A 22146-nucleotide genomic window follows, 5' to 3' on the forward strand; every position below is an offset into this window, starting at 1 on the left:
TATCTAAATCTCTCTCTGTCCTTGAATCCTCATGTTTGTGCTTCACTGGGCATTTGAATTGTCTCCACTGCTCTTTTAGTACTGCCCCCCTCCCTCAAACTACATTAGTTGGGGTTTGGAATATATATGAGATCACTTGACATGCAGACTGGATTGTGGGAGATATCTAAGAGTCATATGTTTGCATTTATTAAACATAATTTTCAAATAATTATTTTAATTGGATATTGAAAGTCCATTGGGAGCCCCTCAGTGACCGAAAACAAAGATATGCCATACTCAGATTCACACAATTTTTTTACACTATAATAATGAAATGACTAGGGTCGTGAGAACTTTTGGACCTTAAAAACTGGATAAGAGCCCAGAAAAGATTGAGAAATCCTTCTCACACATATTTTACTGAAAGTCACCATGCTAGTGGTGGTTTGATAAAATAGGATTTTTTTGTACTTCCATATTAGTGTATTCATATATCCCTCTACTACTGTCCTTTTAAACTACAAATTCTAAATGAAATCAATAAAATTACATGAATTCACTTCACTCAAACTGTTGACAAAACATACCGTAACTTAAAAAAAAATCCAAAGCAATATTTTGGTATGTCACTGTGAAAATAATTTCCCTCCATCTATATTCCCAGTCTATCACGCCGAGCAGCCAGAAGTCTGACCCCGTGGTCAGACTTCTGCGAAGGGAAAGGTGATGTGCTGTATTTAAACTAATGAAATATTAACAGCGTCAGCCAATTAAAATAGGGGCAGCCGGAGTGTCCCAGGAATCCAGAGCAGACATTAGCACAGCGCTAATAAGATGATTTCCATCAGCTATAGTCAGACAATGCAAGTAACGACAGCCAGGGCCAGAGAGATCCAGGGTGGGTGGGCGACAGGTTGGGGACTGAAGTCTAACTTGTGCCTCTGCCTGAGGGGAGGAGGAGAGTGGGGATAAGGGTGTCAGTTAGGTGGGAGAATAGGAGACTAGGGAGGATAGGGCGGCATGAAAAGCAGGATTATGAAGCGTTTGTTGCGTGGATGGCGTTAGTTCTGTGTGTTCGCGTGTGAGTGAGTGATAAAAACTGGCAAACACTGCTTCTTTTCAATCTTTAAGCAGATTCAGCCGTCCTGTAACTGCATTACAATCTTTAGAAACAATGATTACCTTCTCTTTCTTTCTCTCTTTTGTTCTTTCTTTCACTCCGTCTCTCTCCCTCCCTGTCTCAATGTAGTTCAGTGTAATTCATCAGGGAAATGGGAATTTTGTAAGGTTGCTGGCCACACACACACACACACACACACACACACACACACACACACACACACACACATACACACATACACACACACACCAAACAGATACATAGTACTCTCATATGCCAAACATGAAGAGCAGCTGGTAAAGTGTCCAGTTATATGAAGGCAAAATAATCTAAGCTTTAGCGCAATACGCTGCTTTTTAAACTAAAGCAGAATAGTACAATGGTAATGATATATGTATTAATGATGCATCTCCAGCCTTTACTTCTCAAGTTACTATCTTTTTAGTTTTATTCAATGAAAGAACATTTTTTATTTTATTTTGGATTGTTATCCATTCACCACGTGTGACTGTAACTTGCTGACTCATCGATACCAAAGGACACACAGCTCATTATATCACACTCCTCTTTCTACCCGCAGTCTCCCTTTCCCTCCTCTTTCATGGCTAGCTACAGTAGCCTATTGCTATTCTTAGCAGGGCGGAGCGAAGTTCTCCATCACAACGCAGTGTCTACTGATTTCTACTGATGTCTACTGATGTCTACTCGTGCTTTTTGTTTGCCCCATGCAGTGTATGTATGTGTGTATGTGTTGAGTTTAGTACTAAGCTAGCTTAAGCCAGCTGCATCTCACATGCCGCATGCATGGCTTAACTGAGCGAATGCCCGTCTGTGTGAGTGTTTCTGTATATTTGTAAGTCTATGCATTTGCATCTGTGTGTGTGTGTGTTGCCGATCCATGTTTAATTCTTTTTCATGTGTGTATGTGCATGTCTGGTCATATTATCCATACACACCCTCCATCCCAACTTGTTTTTTCTCTCTTACACACACATAAACACACACACTAACACAAACCGACAATGGATTTATCACCATATGTTAGCCTTTAACATTCTCACTGTTATGTAAATCAATATTATTTAATTTACCTTAGTGATGCAATGTCAGTAATCCTTTTGGAGCGATTCGCAGTGTAATATGCTAGTGACAGGCAGAACAAATACTTGGTGAGTAGGCATACTTCCATATGTGTACACACATGCACACACGCACACATCAATACACACGCATACACACACAGTGGTATTCACAGAGTAATCAGCGCTGCAGCTATTATTAATGAGAGAGAATCAGGTCATTAATATTTAAGCAGTGTCACTGAGGCCACCGCCATGAGAGTGTGTGTGTGTGTGTGTATATGTGTGCTCTATTTGTGTGTGTGTGTGTGTGTGTGTGTGTGTCCACATATAGAGGAGGGTCAGAGGGACTATAAGGCAATTTCCTCAGGCAGCGTAGTGAGACCTACTCCATTACAATAGGATAGACAGAGATGGAGACATATTACTCCCTTAAACAGAGAGGGGGAGCAAGACAGAAACACAGAAATCAGATTTTACTGTTTCCTTTCCTTTCTGCCAGTTGTTTCTGTTCTGTGGAGGATGAAGAGGCTCAAATGGGAAACAGCAGATATCTCATTACATCACACTGGATAGGATGGGCCTGGGAGCTTCCTGTGGGTGGGTGTGTGTGTGTGTGTGTGTGTGTGTGTGTGTGCGAATGCGTGCGTGCGTTCGCGAATGCGTGCATGTGTGTGCGTGCGTGCATGCATGCATGCGTGTGTCCACACTGCCAGCATGAACCCTTCTAAATGAACACTGTTGGGGATTGCGACTCTTTGGTCTGTGTCTAGTCCTCCACACTGGGTATGCTCTGGTGATGTAGCACACATACATGGACACACACACACACACACTTCCTCTCACACCCAAGACCAACATGATGGGGTCTAAGGGTGAGGGTGTGAATGGTTGAAGAAAGAACTTTGCATAAAAACAGTAAATAATGACATTATCTCTTGCTCTCTCTCTGTCCGTCTTTCTTTCTTTCTTTCTTTCTTTCTCTTTATCTCTTTCTTTCTGTCCGTCTTCCTCTCTCTTTCATCCCCACAGCCTCTTTCTGTGTCTAGGATTAGTGGGTATTACTTGCTCTGCAGAGCGAGGAGAATGAGACAGGTCTTGCTGCCAGTTCCTAGATTGGGAGAGCAGGGAAAATATTCCTTTATAATAACCTCTCTTTATTAAATCTATCTGGAGGACATACAGCAGCCTAGTTCGCCCCCCTGAGCTGGTTGCCTGTATAGCTGCCAACAGTTGTCATCAAATAATGCCAAGTTTTTTTCTGATTGTGTCAGTGTTAATATATTGATTGAAAGGTAATTAGTTAATGTTGAATCCTGTAATACGAAAGGGATTACTGCTATGAATAGGATTAGTTTAAATATGAGTTTCATCCCAACATAAAGCAGATAATAGTTTACCGGGAAGAATACTTACTGTTTTTAGAGCCAACATTAATCTTTTATCTCCCACAATCCCCCTTTGATTGGCATGATAATTGTCAGTCCATCACACACTTTTCATTTTGACAAAACTTTGTTGTCCATCTGTTTTACTGGATTATACTGACTGGTGCAAGGGGAGTGGCAAAGTGTTTATTAACAGACCGTACATCATGCTCTGTCTCATGGTCAATAAGATTTCCACTAAACATTCATCTGATCGTTTCATTTGCCACCTCACATTATGCTTACTGAGCAGTTTTCTTTCAAAGCCTTCTCATATTGGCATGACACTCCCCCTGCATAATTTAACAATACAGCATGTACTATATAGGGGTTAAGTTAAGGCATTTGGTTATAAATATTTTACCTTTGCTTCTGAGAAATGCCATTTTTTCCATCTCTTTGGTGTGGTGAATGGCTCTAAACACTACGCACAGGCCTCAGGCTGTGGTGAGAACAGCAGTAGTAGGAGCTGTAGCAAATTCAAAATGTGTCATAGTTACTTCACTTAACTTCCCTGAAGTTTTCGTGTTCACAGTTTTTCTTTGACCTCTTCTCAAAGAACTAGATTATTTTGAACCTTACACTTTGTACTAATGATTGAACAGGGAGACTTTCATGCCCATCCAAGCCTTGGAGGTGCTTCAACTGCCGGTTGTCTCACATTGTCGTTGCAAGTGGTTCCCAAACCACCTGTTACGCCCTCCTTACCATTGGAAAGATGAATTACAGGCAGTGAACTCAAGAGCTAGTTAAACTTCCACATATTTTTGATTTCAGTGACATGTTTGCTTAATGAGTAAATTTTGCACATCACTGTTTGGGAACCACTGAGAATGAACAGAAACCCTGGATGCCTGAAATAACTCCTCCCACTTTGCAACTTTATTCCAGCAAATAAAAATACATCTTCAGCCATATTATAAATGAAAGAAAAGGGCTCAAAGAGCATTTTAAACTAATGTAGCAGCATGTTTAATTAGTTTTGGTTAATGATAAATAGATGCAGAGAGAGAAGACATGACTCATGACTGGTAAGTTTAAAAACTTTGTCATGATCCCATCAAAAAGCCCCAGTGGTTGTTCCCTTATTGGCCATCTGCCTGTGTGTACAGTGATTTGTTTACCTGGGAGCTTCATTAGGGATAGAGAGACAGGGGAGGCCGCGCTGGTAGCTCCCCTATCCTCCCTGCTTGAGTATAGAGTTTCCTCTGTACGGAAGAGGCTGCATTGATTAGCCATATGCCTGGGAGGCTGGGGGGGATGTAGCCTCACCCTGTGCCATCACGATTGACTCTGGGGGACTGAGAGCTGGGGAAGTTGAATGTGCAGAGATACACTGTATACAGGATAGGGCCTACTTTCCCCTAGTGCATCTTTGCATTAAGATCTTATCTGCATTGGTTACCAATAACACAGTGATAATCTGGACATTAATATGGGAAGCCTTGGCGAGGGTTTTCCAGGAAAGAAGGAAACTGTATGTCAATCAACAGAATGCACACAAACAGACCAACGCATGGCTTCATACTCAAGCACACACATGCTGTACTGATGACTGCCAAGGATCTAAGGATTGACTTGTTTGTCTAATTTCTATAGCACGTTTTGAAGTTTATTCACATCTTGACTTTAAACCTGCTCTTCTACTGTTTTTCTCCCCTGTTGTCACTTTTTCTGCACAGACACTGCTTCACTGGCCACGTGTTTGATGGGTGTTCTGTCCGGTGGAGCTAGTCTGTGGTGCGATCTTCACAGAGTCTCTCTGTTAGTCTCTGTTGAAGAGCGCTCGCTGATTATGGTTTTGATTACATTTTATCAGCTTCTCTGTCAGCGCTGCTCCCTGTACGGAGCCAGCTTTGTAAGAATGATGAATGGCTCTTTTAATTGTTTCTAATTGATAACTGCTCTGAAAGACTTTGTTATGAAACACCGCCAATTTAGTAACACCGATACACTGTAGTGCCTTATTAATTCTCTCCCGTCTGGCTCGAGCACTGTGCAATTGAAAAGAACTCCGTCTGTGCGTTTGTGGGCCGACTAGGCAGCAATATTTCTTGGTGTAAGAGCATGCCAGTTTTTAAATGCCAAAACCCTTTTATTTTTATTCACCTCCCCGTGTCCAAGCCTTTAGTGTATTCAAGTACTCCATGCCTTAATTGTTTAAATCTTAACAATATAATCTCTGCTGATTTACTACTCTGTTTAGGTAGCTGGGATAGAGATGTTGTATAACTATGTTACTGGCTGGTTTATGTGTTTATCATTATCATTTATGATGAGGTGATATTGGATGATAAATCCTCATCCTGCTACCCCGTGGCAGGCATGCTCTGCTCTACTGGTGAGCTGCTTGGAGAGAACATTTGCATACATATTGTCTCACACCTTTAGATAGACTTTCTCTTTCTCACCCACGCTTACTCCATATCTACTTTTTCCAAGGTACATTTAATGAATAAAAGAGGAAATGAAGGAAGCGGGAGGGGAGGGGAATGTAAAGAGTGAAGCATGCTTGAAGGAGGTGGTTGTCAGTCAGCAGGCCTACAGAGTGAGACACCTGTAACCTCTTTGGACCTTTTGTTCTTTATGGAGGCCATTCACACAGGTGAGCCGTTAATTTAATGTGTCTGTTTCCACCTGCTTTGCTTGGGGGGTAACCTATTTCCTGTTCCACCTGTGGCTGTCGTATCAACTCATCCAGGTGTTAACATGACATTTCCATCTAGATCTTTAGAAAATGAAACTAACAATAAATGAAAGAAAAAAAAAACAGAGAAAGAAAAAGAGTTGAAGAGATAAACTCCAAGAGAAGGAGTGACTGTGCCTAGAATAAGGGGCCGACTGCATCAGACACGACTGTTGACACACCTTGTTTGACACTTCTGTTTCACTGCAGGTTGGCAGTTGGCAGAAGCATTAACACCAAGGAACTGCCATTTACACTTTGCCCAAGTATATTTTAGCATTACATGAGTCCTGTTTATAGAGTGTTAATAGTCTGTTTGGATTTCATTTGCCTGTTTTAGAAAATTTTTTACAAACCAGCTGACTTCGCAAGCTGCCAAATGGTGCTAATTAATGAAATAAAAACACTGCACCTTCAATGTAGAAGTGCAAATTCAAAGGTTTCATTTAAAATGTTTCAATAGATACAGTTTTACACAAATATTTGGCCACCCCTCTGCAAATTCTATATTTTGTTTATTTTTGATGTGAAAAGAAGCAAATACAACCGCTACAGCAGACACACATCAAAAATTAACTTTGTTTCAAATGTTAACTTGTAACTTTTCTTTTCATTAACTTGAAAACTAAATAATTATTGTGGCACGTACAAAAGTTTTGGCACACTTCTGGGTCAGCACTTAGTAACCCCCATTTGACAGATATGACATCTTACCAAAAGATCGTGTAGCAGGAGAAGAGTCTTTCTATTCTGGATTTAGAGATTTTCACCCACTCTTCCATCCTGCACTCATTTTGCAGATGACTTCAAGTTCCAAGACAGGCTGTCTCACCTGTACAGCACGTTAAAGATCTACCCACAGATTCTCAGAGGACTGTGAGGGTCGTTCCAAAAACTTCAGCATATGTTTGTTGTAGTAGTTGATGGTGGATTTTTTTGATCTGCTTTAGATCATTGTCCTGTTGTAGAAGTCAGGCTCTTTCATTCTTTCACTATCTGCAGCACATTTGCATCCAGAATCCGCTGATATTTGGTTGAATCTATTCTTTCTTCTATCTGTGCACTTCCTGTGCCACTGGCCGCCACACAACCCCAAAGAATATTTTCACCCGCACCTTGCCAACTGCTTAACATTGGCAAGGTGTTGTTTTCATCAAATGCTGCTCCTTTTTCTCCAAACACACATTTGGTGAAAAAAAAAGAAGCTTTTTTCAAACTCAATTTTAACTTCATCTGTCCACAGCACTATTTTCCAGAACATCTGGCTTATCCAGATGTTACTTTGCATAGTTCAGACGTTGACTTTTGTGATGAGGTCACAGGTAAGGTTTCCATCTAATGACTCCTCCATATAGACCCTGTTTGTGCCTCAACGCTGCACAGTGGAACAGTGCACCACCTCTCCTGTGTCTGCTAAACCTTCCTGCAGCTCCTCTTCAGTCATATGGGGGTTTTTCTTTGCCTTTCTGCCCAGGAGACATGAAGCTTTGTCTGAAAGTTTTCTTGGTCTTTCAGATCTTGTCTTGACTTCTACAGTTCCTCTTAACTACCATATCTTAATGACATTCCAGACAGTGGAAATTTATACTGGAAAATTCTACATAGATTTTTTTTTTTTTTCATGAAATCAAAAGTAACAGTGCATTAACATTTGAAAAGAAAGAGAAAACAAAATTTTACCTTTTTAAGAAAATTTGTAGAAAAGTATTGGAAGGGAGTTTCATCAGAACATCTGGCCTTTAGATACTGGCTATATCTTGAAAAAGCCAAACTTATAATACTGACAAATAATTCACTCACTTGTCAAACGTTTTCTCTCAAAATTTAAAGCATGTTGCAACCCAATTCCCAATTCCAGCTTCTCATTATCATTGCTCCATTTTCTCACCTCTTTCCTTTTTTTTTATTCTGCATCTTGTCTCCATCATGTTTCTCCCTCTTCTTTTATCTCTCTCTTCTCCTGCTCCCCTTCCCCCTCTCCTCCTACTTCACCTCCTCCACTCCCTCCATCCCCACAGTGCTCAGGTTGACAGATGTTTGGCTGGCTGGCCTGTCATAATAACTGTGGAGCTGGATGTCTCAGGTGGCTGGCACTGGCTGCTCTTTGAGTACTTCACAGCCAGGACAGGACAGGACAGGACATTGCCTGGGGCTATGGGTGAAGGAAGGAGAAATGAGGATAAGAGCAGGGATGACAGGAGAAAAACTAAGACCGGAAACAAAAGTTTTAATATTGGCTGATTTCATAATGCCTTTTACCCCAATTTCTCAATACATACAATATATTTCAATAAAGGACTAGTGAAAATAAAGTCACCTCACAGACAATCAGTAACACATTGCAGCCCGATGAGCCAGTTAGAGCAATGACAATGCTAGAGGGCAGAGGAACGACAGAAGAAAGATAGCAGCAGAAACAGAACATAAAAACAACCCTGCTGCTAAATTAAGTTTGCTTTGCCAGTTACTAATTGGAGGCAATGTAATTGATTTCTGGATTACTTTACATGCAAAGCACAGCAGAGGACAGGTGTCCACCCCTGAATTCCACATTTTGGCAAGGAAAATGCATAATTCAGGCTGAAGTTATAATCAATAGTTTCCTTATATAAAGCTACATATATCTTATATAAAGATTGTTCAATACCACAGTCTTTCGAGTCGCTCAAACATAAACCATAAACCATAAAAATGTCCGTCCTGCTGTAGTTGCTGGAGCAAATATTGTAGAGGAAGAAAAAGAAGAAATATGCTGACAGTGAATGTTTTGCCGGTACGTTTGATATGAACATTTCCTCTTTATGCTGTTTTAAACATAATCCAGGCAGAATTATATTTCTTCCAAATCATATTTGCTAATGCATATGAGTTGTGTGTGAACATCATTTTTAGGAGACAGGGTTGATATATTAGAGGACAGGCTGAGGTGACAGAAATAGAGAGGTGACAGGCAGAGAGGGGTTGCAGGGTTGGGGAGAGAGGTGGCAAGGGGGCCACAAACCCTTCAAGCCAGCAGGAGGCTGTCGTTGCTGAGATTTATAAGTGCTCTGTAAGCTGGACCTTGCAGCTCGCTGTCAGCCTCTCTCTCTTTATCTTCCTCCTGATGCATACGTCGTTTCCCTGTAAGATTGATCTATAGCTGCTCAAGTTTTCTTAAAGTAGACGTACGGGCAGTGGCGTGTGATAAGACAGTAATAAGAGATGTAGATGAATTTGTCTTGTCTGCGATTGCTGTCGTCTACATACTGGTGCGGTTATGTGTTTACGTTTGCTGCCCTGTCATGGCTGGAGATGTTTTCCCAGTTTTTGATTTCATAAGAGACCTTTATAAATGTCTGGCTTTCTGAGTCTGATATAGACAGACAGAGGGAGGGACAGGCAGACAGGCACTCAGACAGGTCAGTTCCAGACTGGATGAGACCTGCAGTAAGCCCTATATCAGCCTGGCTTTGCTGTCTTATTGGACACTAAGGCTCTCCAGTTTACATCGAACTCTGTAGATCCAACCACAGAGCGGAGAGAGAAAGAGAGAGAGAGAGAGTTTGGGGACATGATTGATCTTTGCCAACAATATTGCCTCTGTGGATGGCAATGATTGGATTACCGTGTTTTGCGATGTGTTTGCAGTGTTTACATGGGCTGTTCGTCTTGCTGAAATTATTGATGTTACAAGAGGCATTCACTAGGCTCCTTGCAGCTTGTGGGAAATATTGTCTCTTAATTTAGGCTCATTTGTGACGACATGTGCAATCATGAGTGTGAATTCTGTCAGTTTCAAACCTCAGTAGAGCTTATTTCATTTGATGGCTTTGCATTATGAATCTGTAGGTAACTCTGAATACATTATAGACTTTATGAAGAAGTGGCTCAGCTCATCTAATGAAACCGTGGTATGCAGGAGGACACCGGGGGAATCGGTGTGCACCACAGCACCTCCCCAGCAGCCAGCAGCCCTGTGTGTCTCTGACAGACAGACAGTTATGTAAGAGGGGAGAGCTAAAGGTTGCCTTGTCTCCTGAACCACCAGAAATCCACCCAGACACGCCAAGCAGCGGTGAGGACAGGTGGCCCTCTCGCCTGCTGATTATAAAGGCTGCTTCATGCAATATTAAAAATGGTCCTCTACTCCTCTTCAGGGAGCACAGATATGTAGATATACAGTAATGCATCAGCCTAAATATTATGGATCTGTGGACAAACTCACAGCCAAGGCTCAACCACTCAAAACATCTCGTCAGCATTATAGAAATCACTGTTAAATATAAACAGCCCTAACCTAAAGCGGTTATTAATAAATGGGCAAAGTTCAGTGCTTGATGTATGAATAATTATTATGGTCTTCAGGGAGCTGTCCATGTAAAATTAGATTGCTGCCAACCTAAATAATTAACGGCAGTATGATTATGGGAAGCGTAGTTCACTGTGTTCCACACTCTGTAGCCTTTACAGCCGTCATATGGCAGTTTAGGAATAATGAGCATTCAGTATGGGGACATTGTGTGGGACAGCGTGGCGTGTTGCTACCAGCCCAGATGCTAGAAGCAGCGTTAACAATCCCCTGTCTGAGTCACTCATCACCTTGACAACCCATAAAGCTGTCACCGGGGAGACAAAATGTCCATGCCCTGAGCTATGTGACCAAGACGTGTCAGTAAGTAAATTAGTTCACGTGTGTGTGGTTAACTGTGCCTCCCTGTGCACAGACAGCCTTGAACTCAGGTAAAGCACTAATGAGTCTCCCCTCCTACCTGCTGCCACTCATACGTAAGTCGCTGTGTTAGAAAAGTAACCAAAATACACAATAACACTAAAGATTTAAATCACTCCAGAGGGAAGTTTCAGAACTGAAACTTTTTGTCTAAAATCAATAATGACAATATCTAATGATATCTACCATTACTCTACTAAAACCTGGACTTATACCAAATAAATACATGGCAGTGCATTTAGGTCACATGATGGTGTGTAATTTAGCAGCCCTAAAAATCCACACAAGTTAACAACGGCTTTATATTTCAAGACTCAACTATATTTACTTCAAATCCATGCAAGACTTAACCATAAACAGTGTGGGTAAAGGCTGGGGAATTCTTGCACACACCCTAAGTGAAAAGCCAGCCATTACAGAAAGTGACGACACGCAGTAATCACTGACACATGGGAATAATGGCGCACACTTTTATACAGTCTCTCCCAGAAGGAATTCATGGTGCTGCACTTGTTTGTACACACAAAGTGAAATGTTTATGTAAAAATAAGAAAAGACAGCGAGAGAAACCCCTGCCTCCCTTTTCACCTTCTGCACAGCTGGCCAATCGTAGTGATGAGTAGATGTGATTGTTGGATTGTCTCAGAAAGTTACAGAAATTGTTGGCTGTAGTGTGGGGAATGGGGGTTTCAGACAGTTCTACTATTCAACAAAAACTTCTGTTGGAGTGTACTGGCACCTTAAACCGAATCAGTCAAGACCATAATCAGTAACCATCCTCTAACTGCCTTTGACGACTTTAATAAAGGTTGTTAATCGTCTGCGTCTGCTGTTTAGTTTCTTTTCAAAGTTGATTGGGCGTTGCTGTAAAAGCGCATACATTGTCAGCCAACCAGCGCTGTTAAATAAATGTATTGTCACCATGTGGATGTGTGTCTGATGGAGACAGTGTGTGTGTTTACAATATAATAATGTGTAATTTACTATATTGTAATTACTCTAAATACTGTATTTACTGAGTCTGTTTTGCTGCATAAATCGCTGTTGAACTTTGCAGTTATTATGTGATGTTGAATGAACCATACATAACATGCAATTTGATCCACACACACTCATGGCCAGAGTGGCCATCATAAAGCCACGGCCAGTCACTATACAGTAGAGCCCCTGAATGCGGAGCAGAGCGAAGCATCACACCTGACTGTCAAACGTCACCTTAAACCAAAGACCGCTGCTCTGTAGTAAGATGTGGCTTGACCTGAATTATCATTACCGTTCTCTCTCTCTCTTGTTGTGGCTTGTAGTCTCCCCTTACACTCACGACCCCCCTCTCCCCCTACCTCATATTCAGCGGGCAACCAGACATTCTTGACATTTTGCAAAGGTTGAAAGACAAAGAACCTTTGTCTCCTAATAAGGCCGGGCTCTATACCCCACCTGAATGAGAATAGTGGGGGCGTGAGATAGGCATGTGTGAGGAGGTCTGCATGTAGGGTGGGGTGTTTGTGTGTGGTGATGGAAGTGGAGACGAGAGGTGTGTGTGTGTGTGTGTGTGTGTGTGTGTATAAAGGGATACAGATGGGAGTGTAAAAATGTAAATGAGGATTGAGAATGTGTGGGTGGGACCAGGAAAGAAAAGGAAAGCTGCAGGTAGGAAGAGACATGAAGGGGTGTGTGTGTGTGTGTGTGTGTGTGTGTGTGTGTGTGTGTGTGTGCGTGCGTGCGTGCGTGCGTGCGTGCGTGCGTGCGTGCGTGCGCGCGCAGGTAAGATCTAAGGGAGGATTAGGTTTGGGACTGTAAATGATCCTCCTTGGAGAGAGAAAAAGTGAACATTGTTATGATCAATCCCCTGTCAGTAGGTTGAGAGTGATAACAGTTTGGTCACAGAGGCTAGTGTAAGCCATTGCTGTGAGAGACACGGCAGCGCACATTGGTGCTTCGCCCTGCAGTCACACACACAGACTCGGATCCTCTACAAGAGAGCGATATTCTCCATCACTGCAGGAGCTTGAAGCGGAACTCACAACACCCAAGGTCCTTCTGGTCTCTTCTCATCTCTCTCTCTCTCATCCATCACACCCCTCAGCTCTCCCTCTCACCTCCCTCACCGCCTCCCTCAATCTCTCTTGCACCTTATTCCTCCACAGTATTCTCCAAAAAAACTTTCTCCAAAACAGCTGAAGCGAGGGAAAAATAGTCTTTAAGCAAGTGTAAGCAAGGACAGAGGTGCGATGAAATGGAGTGGTTTAAATAGTTGGAGCTCACCACCTGGTCAAGCACCTTCCAACCTTTGGTTTAGTCAGTTCTCGTTTTCCACTCTGCTTGTGTCACTTTGAGTTATCACTGCCTTATTCCCTCCACTTACCATACAGCTGTGGCCCCGTGTTATGCAGCGTCCCCGCATTGTCTCATCCACAGTTTTCAAGGCAGTGCAATTTTTGCGAAGGCGCAGTTAAAAGTGAGAGCACAACACAGATTTTCTGTGTTTTGTCTCAGCATTACATAAGCAAAAGGTAAAAATATCTGGACCTGTCTTTAAAAGCAGATGGTGTGGTTATGACATCAGGCTCGTTAAAGGCAGCTATAACTAGGAAGAGCCAAGGGTTGTTGTGAAGTACACCTTATAACCAGCTTCCTCTACTAACAAGAAGAAATGAGTATGTGTGTGTGTGTGTGTGTGTGTGTGTGTGTGTGTGTGTGTGTGTGTGTGTGTGTGTCAGAGACAAGCTATGAAACCTAACAAAAGTATGTACTGCAAAAATCTTTAAATTCTCCTCTGATAGTCTCTTGTCTTTCTCTATATTAGTCTCTGTCTTTGCCCCCCGCCTCCTGTTTCTCTTTCTGTGTGGGTATTCTGTCACTCACTGGAATGTGGGCAGATATGGGATCATATTCAGACTTCCAGATTCATTCTGCTAGCGACTCAGGAGCCAATATTAGCCATGCCGTCGTTGTTTTACCCATGAGCCCGTTGCCTTGGAAACGTTGCATAAGAGGGAGTGGGAAAGCGGGATGCCCCTTGCTGATTGGGAGACAAGGTGGCAGATCTCTCTTTCTCTCTGCTTTTCTTCCCTGTATCTTCCTCCTGCATCTTGTTCTTTTGCCTCCACTCAACACTTGCTCTAACTGTATGTGTCAAAACACTGGAGCTCCAACTGTCCCCTCATGCCACGTGTTGAGTCAACTCAGCGCCCAGCACCTCCAAACAGAGCTTTGCAGTCACAAACAGCGTATCTATTACATTTAGCCGGCCCTGCACCAAAGCTTCAACTAAATTAAAGCTCCTGTTGGAACAGTGATTTATAGCCCAGTTGGAAATGTTTGTCCACACAAACACACACTTCTACACACACCGCTCCATGAACTGTGTTGTGTATCATCCTTGGCTGTGGGAGGCCTTGGCTGGAGTCGGGCAGTATAGTGCTTTGTTGAATCCGCTGAGACCACATGTTCAAGACTGCATGACTTGGCCTTCCATGGCTTCCATACAAGCAAGGTCATGCTGTGTCTACATACCAGGAGGATGAGAGAGAGGGGGAGAAAGAGGGATGAAGAGGGAAGGATGGCCTTGGCTCTGGAGACGGGACAATTTATCTTCTGTTTCCTCACCGACTGCAACTCCTTGCCTGGTTTAAAAAAGTGAAAAAGAAACAGGATCAGACACTTAACATGGTCAGTTAGGAGCCAGGACTACAGTTCATCCAAAAAAAACTACATGACACACACTCTGACATACCTGTATAGGCAAAACCAGAGAAGTTATTAGTAATCCAAAAAAATCAGGGCTGCTGTTGTAGGTTACACACTTTTCCAATGGAATAACCTCAAATTAAGTTTCTTGTGTAATTTGCATTTTTTTCCAGCATGTAGCGAGCCAAGAAAAGAGCAGGATGGGCAGCCCCTGTGTGAGGGAGCTGTCTTAATCCATGTGTTTAGCAAGCACCATCTGCTGCTTTTATTCAGATGGGAGCAGAAATATTTTGTTGATTAGGAGAGGATCTGTGAAGGATAGCCGCACCGTTACCACCGGTTACAAAGGACACACATGCTCGATTCTGTCAACTGGTGTCTTGGAAAACAAACAGAAGACAGATACACCAACATCAACATGCAAGTGCCCAAAAAAAGTGCACATGTGCATATGCGAATGTGTACGACAGTAGTGTTCAAAAGTCAAACACTGACGGATTAACAAGGAACTGCTGCACAATGAGAAAACGGTAAAGAAACAGCAAAAGACACAACAGTATCACGTATATTTGGTAAATGTCAGAACATATTTAAAGCAGCTATGATGACAATGTGTAATGTGAGAGGCGTCGCTCCTACTGTAGTGATGAATTTACAGAGAGTTATCACCTGACTCTGCTGCTCCCCTCAGCTTCGTGGAGCTTTACAGAGAGTTTCAGCTCATTGTTTCGCTGTCTGGCCCACAACTTTACTGTTTTGCTTTTAGTTGGATGCTGTTTAATGAGATTGGTACACCAGTATCTCAATCAATTATTTATTCCAAATAAAAAAGAAGGGAGTGGATTTTTTTTCTTCCCTTCATCCCTGCAATGTTGATATTTGTATGCGTATTAGTATATGTGCCAGTTTTAATGCCTCAAATCTCCTTGTCTAATTTTTATTCCAAAACGTGTGTGTTTTTCCAACTCTAGGTGCTGATCTCGGCGGTCTGATGGACCTGGAGTCTCTGTACCGCGGTGTGGAGCAGAGTATCAACCACACTCGAGCGGGGCGAACGCGCCGACAGAGCCTGGACAGGGCCTACAACATCGAGGTGCTGCTGGGCGTCGACGACTCCGTGGTCCAGTTTCATGGGAAGGAGCACGTCCAAAAGTACCTGCTCACACTCATGAACATTGTAAGTGAGGCTGTGGCCGATCTGAGGTATCACATCAACGTGTGAATCCGCGTTAATTTACACACCTCATGAAGAGTTACCCAAATGCCCAAAAGTGACATTTGTTGTTTTGCTTTCAAAAAATGAAATTATTAAAACTGTTCCATTTGAGTTGAATGGGGAGTAAGTCACAGAGAGGTCAAACAGAGAGGGTAAAAGACACACACTCGACATGCACTCGCACATGCACTCACATACACACACACACACACCATCTGAATGAGGATTCAATTCCCTTCCTACATGTTCTCATCCAGCAATCAGCCGCAGGTAATCCTTTCTTCTCTATCTGAATATGATGAGATTTCATTTGTGTGAGTGTGTGTGTGTGTGTGTTAGATGAGCCCTGTGCTCTGAAGGGGCTCCTACATATCGTTTCATCAGGCTTTGTGTCATGTCATCATTCATTGTGAGTGTTTGTGTGTGTGTGTGTGTGTGTGTGTGTGTGTGTGTGTGTGTGTGTGTGTGTGTGTGTGTGCGCGCGCGTGTGTGTGTGCGCGTGTGTGTGTGTGTGAGAGAGATATGCAGAAACAGCAGGCAGTATGCTCCAGGCCACAACAACACTTTGCCAAGCACTCACACTCCCAGGTGTTTTTACGTTTGTGTGTATGTGTGTGTACATGTGTGTGTTGGTGTGACACTGAACACATTGCAGACTTTAATCTTTGCAAATTAAACCTGCGGTGAGAGTGCTGTTTGAACGCATTCGTACACGTGCATGCCCTTGTGTGTTTATGTGTGTGTGTGTGTGTGTGTGTGTGTGCGCACATCTGTTTGTCTGCATTCTCCTGTTTGCTTTTGCTCGGATTGCGTACTCCTAATGCGCAAGGAACCAATCTCCGACTGTTAAGCAGGTGCAAGCACAGAGCAACAAATCCTACCGCACCTCTTTGTCTCAGCTCAGCGCTTGAGAAAGAACAAGAGCCGCTGTGCTCTCTGCCTCCCCTTTTAGATATTTGTTAGACAATATAGGAGAAGGGAATTCGCAGCCCTGTCGCAGCCCCCCTCTAATCTGTGGGGAAGAAATGGAGAGACAGAGGGAGAAGGAGTATTTTAAACAGCGCATTCGGAATAAATTACTGACAGCCAGATAAACAGAAATAAATAAATAAGGGCTGCCTCCCACGCGTGGCATCTGGGCGACTTTCTTCTTGAAAGTTTGCTTTGCTGACTTCAGGATGGGTGTGCTCTCTCTGTCTCTCTCTCTCTCCCTCTCTCTTTGTCTCTGTTTTATTTCTTTTCCTCTCTGTCTTTCTCTCACCCTCCCTGTCGCTCGGCAGAACTGACTCGCTCTGCACTGAGCTCTTTTTGCGTTGTTAGTCCTCCCTGACTGGGGTAGTTTATGGCAACAAATCCTCAACGATGGTGAAAAAAAACAAACTTTCTAAGTATAATGTGAGTGATAAATTTGGGATAAGGACAGTGATTTTAGATGATATATTTGCCACAGGTGCCCTCTAAAGGCATTCATACGTAAGACAGGTCTTTGAGTTATTGTAATAGTGTGTCTGCTCAACTACACAGAGAGAAATAGAAATACTTTTCTTCCCTGTATTGCCCGTTCCTTGAAACAATTAAGTCATTCATTTAAGGGTTTAACTTTTATTAGGAAGTAGCGTTTTTACTAATTTAACTTTAGTGGTGTAATAAAGTTTATATGGTCATGTCTATATGGTTTTTACAATTATTGTTTAACACAAACCTGAGAAAATAAGGGCACTGTTTCAACACTGTAAAACCATCAACTTTATGTCATGATGTCTCGTCTCTGCTCCTCTGCCACTCTCGTATTTTTCCACCTTCCACTTGTTCTTCTTTGTCAATTCCTCTGCCCAATTTCTCTCCTTACTTCCAGGCTGAATTGACTGTATCTGATCTCTGCCTTTCTGTGTGCAGTTACACTTTCACAAGTGTGTAAAGTGATCCTCAGTCTTTTGTTAGAGCAACTGTTATACTGTTGTACAGGCAAATTCAAAGGATAATTCAAGCGTTTGTGTTTCAGTGCAAGGGGTATTTTTATGAAAAATTAAAATATATGCATTGTTTCTCATTGGGGTCAAGGTGGACTATGCAGTCTGTCTGTCTGTCTGTCTGTCTGTGTGTGTGTGCTTGTGTTGTAGAGTAGTGGGCAGTATTGCTGTCTACAGGACATCAAAGAGCTCCTACAGAAAACCACTAAATCCTGTCTGCAAAGTTCAACAGGAGTGTCAAAGGGTGTGTGTGTGTGTGTGTGTGTGTGTGTGTGTGCGCGCGTTAAATGTGTGAATTGGTAATTCTGCTTCCCACTCCTTTCCCATGTGTTTACCTTCCTTCCTCATGTTCAGTTGCATCAAAGGACTAAGAATAAGTCTGACCATGTGACACTTCACAAACTATCAATGGATGAAAATGTTCACGCAAAAATACACAAGTAAACATGTGCATTGTAAAACAAAAAGAACTGCCTCCACAAAGAAGAGCAGCAAAGGAAATCAGACACGTGAATGTGAAAGGCTCACTAATGATTAAATGAAACTGGTACAGGTGAAATTAACAACAATTAATGGACCAGACTGCATCAAAAAAAAAAAAGAAAGAAAGCCAGAGCCTATTGTCTTATGTCTCTCTCTCTTTCACGCTCTCTCTTTGTCATTCAACAAAAAATCATAAAAAGAGGATTTCATTTGAGATGATTTCTATGACTGAAGAGATATTTAAGTGATCTGGGGAGACGGATGGATTAACGGCAACTGAAGGCTTCTTCACCTTTTTGGTGAAAAAAAAGTTAAAAACAACTTGTACTGCTGAAGAGGAGCTTCATAATTGTGATAGGACATGCTAACGACTAAAACTGGGAACTCTTCTTTTCTAGAGTTGTATGAAACCCAGGTCATATCCACCTTGTTTAAACAAGGGTATGGGCACTCCTGACCCTTCAATCAGAAATCAACTTAAAATCACGTCATCGTGGGTTAAGTCTTGACTTTTTGCAAAACTTGTCAGTTTGACAGAGGAGACTGCTGTTTTTGTTTTTTTTTCCCTGACAACAGACAGTGTCATTAGTATTGGTTTCTTTTAACCATGACCACGATTTTTCCCTTAAATTACCTAAACTTTTTCCACCGTGGTGCCAGATTAGAAAACACCCATTTTATTATTTTAGTCTTACAAAGTACAGTTTATATGATATTATATTGAATTAATTACAAAGTACCAGTCTAGTCTGTGTGTTGTGATCTTAATGTGTGTGGCTCTATATGCTGCAAGTTTTGTTGCAGAGAGTGCCTCTACATTCATTTGCGCATGATAAAATATTGGAATTGTATGTGGGTTTCCATGCACATTTAATTTATAAAAACAGAGTGTTGTAGCAACAGTGTAAATCTGCTGTGTGCCAAATGCCAAGTGGAGGCCATTGTGCAGTAATCTTCCTTCGTGGTGATAGATTTAGTAGCCAACGGTGATCCGTCTGTCTACCTGTCTGTTTCACCCATTAATGGAGACCTTTAGAGAGGTGCTGCATACTGTTAATCACACTCTCAATGGATATGAATAGTCACTGCTGATGAGGAGTGTGTGTGTGCATGTTTAATTTTAATGATGCATCTTGGTTTACCTGTTGGTTTGCCTCTATTATGTGATAAGCATCATTTCTGTAAGAGCCGGGTGGAAGCGGTGCAGATGGTTCAGTCTGGTTTTTACCAAAGCTCCTGGAGGCAGAGAAAAGTCATATTAATAAGTGGAAGGAAGAGCTGGAAAAAGGGGAGGTAGTCCAGGTAATAACAGACACCTTGTTAGCTGGAAGTGTCATAGATATGTAAGGAGCACTGTCAGACTGCGAGCTCAAATTCTCGGTCTCTAGGTTTTTAAATCTTCCCGTGTGTGTTGACAAAAAGATGTAGAAAAGCTGTCCAAAGACTTCTAATTTATGTAGCACTCCAGCCAAATTTTATTAGATGACTCATTTCTGTCTCATCAACAGCTGAGAGTGTTTTTAATGCATATTTTCAAAATGTTTCCTGTCAAATTTTCATTGCCTATTAAATGAAGCCCACTCACCATGATGAGTTGATTAAAACACATGAGCTCAGTGTCTAAAGTACTGTGAAAATATTCATATTATTACACAGTAAGCTTGAATGTATCGTAGGCCTTTATGACCTCATTACTACTAGGTATCCCTTAGTCTTAGTAAGGGCCAAGAAACAGACAAATCCAGACAGAAATAGCTTTAATTCTTTCCTTATATTTCATTTTAATGTATAAGGTAAGGATTCACTGTAATACTAAATGGAGGTGTGAACTTGTGGAGGAGGTACCAGCAGCTAATAAAGTGCAGATTAAAAGTAGCAACCCTATCGCTGCCCTGTGACACAGCTACACTCTTGTTCTCAGGTGTCAGTCTCAGTTATCTCTTCCTTATTCTGTCTTCTAAAACATTTACCACCCTTTCCTTGCACTGCGTCCGCCTTCCTTTTCATGCTTCAGGTTTTAATTAATTCTCTTACCCACTGCTGAAATTACAAAAACAAACTGACATGTTGTAAATGCATAGACCAACAACAGCTAAAGGTTTATTTACATGGGTTTTGTTTGTAAACAGGATGTATTTTCTAATTATCATGCACATAAACAAACAAAATCCTTGTTCATTTTAAAATCAAGCATTTAAATTATACCTACTGTTTATATGAATAAGCTATTACTGATGATGCCTTTAATATGGCTCACTCTCCACGTTGCCAGTTTTCTCCTGCCTTCCTACTTAATTTTGTCCTCCTTCTTGCAAAGTTAAGTGGCAGGCCGTGTCTGCATTATTTATCTTATAGTAATGATTTTGTGCCTTGCTGACCTCTAGGCCCGCATTACTTACTACACGCACAGACTGACACACACACACACTCACACACACACACACACACACACATACACTCACACAGGCAGCTGGACAAATCTAGGCTAACCTGGACACCTGTAGCCTGGATGGTAAGTAATGACACCTGCCATCGTCCTTCAGAACGTCAGCGCTCAGCCAGCAGCATTAATGAGAGACATGCCTGTACAGTTGCTAACAAGGAGCTGTGTGTGGGTTTGTGTGTTGAGTGTTTATGTGTGCATGCATGGGTGAGCACATCTCACTGAATGTGTGGGTGTGTTTGGGATTATGAATTGCTGTGGCACATCTGTCTTCCAGTGTGCAGCATCTGTGTGTGAAGGGTCCAACTGTATGGAAGAGTTAAAGCGCATGAAGAGTAAAGATGGGACTGAATGGACTCCACATTGCCTCTCTGCGTGTGTGTTTGTGTGTCTCATTAGAGTGGAACTTGTGGTGTCTGGGTCACCTGGAAGTCAACCGCTCTTAATTGGCCTAACAGTTGTCAAGGAAACGGGCTGGATCAGGCCAAGTGTGAACTGACCCACCCAAGTGTCCATGTCATCTCAGATAAACAAACACAAGCGCGCGCACACACACACACACACACACGCACACACACGCACACACACGCACACACACATTTCCGTATACTTCAGCCTGCCAAGATAACGAGGGAGTGAGACAAATGTTACCAAATGAGAGACAGAAATACCAGTAGGTAGCCAGACAGATAGACAACACACACACACACACACACACACACACACACACACACAGTCACAGACAGGGTTAAACTGAGAAAACAACAGAACCCTCTGTCTTTGTTTGGTGGTTGCCTAGCAACTCTCTGTTTTTTTATGTGTGAAAGCAGCATCCAAAACATGGAACTGAAGGTCGGCGGAAGAAAACCTTTCCCTGTCTTCTCCTGTGACCTGCACTCTGAAACTTGTCCCATCTGTTCTTCCACCTGTCATATCAGGAACTGAAGCCCATTATCAAGTATTAAAAGTTGGCCAGTCCAACAATACATGTTATCATCACAGTCTGCTGCCCCTAGACATTTTGTATTGTGTTCAGATCGATAGATAGATACTTTATTTATCCCCTATACTAGGGGAAATTCATGTGTCCATTAATTCATTGTTGATAATAATAATAACTAGAAAATTCCAGGGAAATTTTGAGTGTCACGGGGGCTACTGTCGGGATAGGGTTAGGGTAAAAAATTTTCTCTGTGTCACTGTAGCGATGACATCACGCAGCCCTTGGCTGTCAGAGGTCAGGTCAGGAGCTGCCGTTGCCATGGCAATGTGAAAATCTGCCCAGAATTTGGCTTCTACATGGCTTCAAACAATTGCAAATTATGAGAAAACCGTTACTTCT

General features: G+C 42.2%; 1 protein-coding gene across 2 annotated transcripts in view; it reads left to right on the forward strand.

Annotated features, from left to right (window-relative positions):
• LOC111646645 (A disintegrin and metalloproteinase with thrombospondin motifs 2-like) overlaps positions 1 to 22146 on the forward strand; it is a 108101-nt gene that overhangs the window by 64441 nt on the left and 21514 nt on the right. For both annotated transcript variants that reach the window (XM_087171035.1, XM_023396188.2), the window contains exon 4: positions 15664 to 15869. In XM_087171035.1, the coding sequence (XP_087027161.1) occupies positions 15664 to 15869 (206 nt within the window). The remainder of the gene's footprint in view (positions 1 to 15663; positions 15870 to 22146) is intronic.

The sequence above is a fragment of the Seriola lalandi genome, unplaced genomic scaffold (genome assembly GCF_002814215.2).
Source record: "Seriola lalandi dorsalis isolate HSWRI2012SDOR001 ecotype SW California unplaced genomic scaffold, Sedor1 jcf7180002054973, whole genome shotgun sequence".
In the NCBI taxonomy this organism is placed as follows: domain Eukaryota; kingdom Metazoa; phylum Chordata; class Actinopteri; order Carangiformes; family Carangidae; genus Seriola; species Seriola lalandi.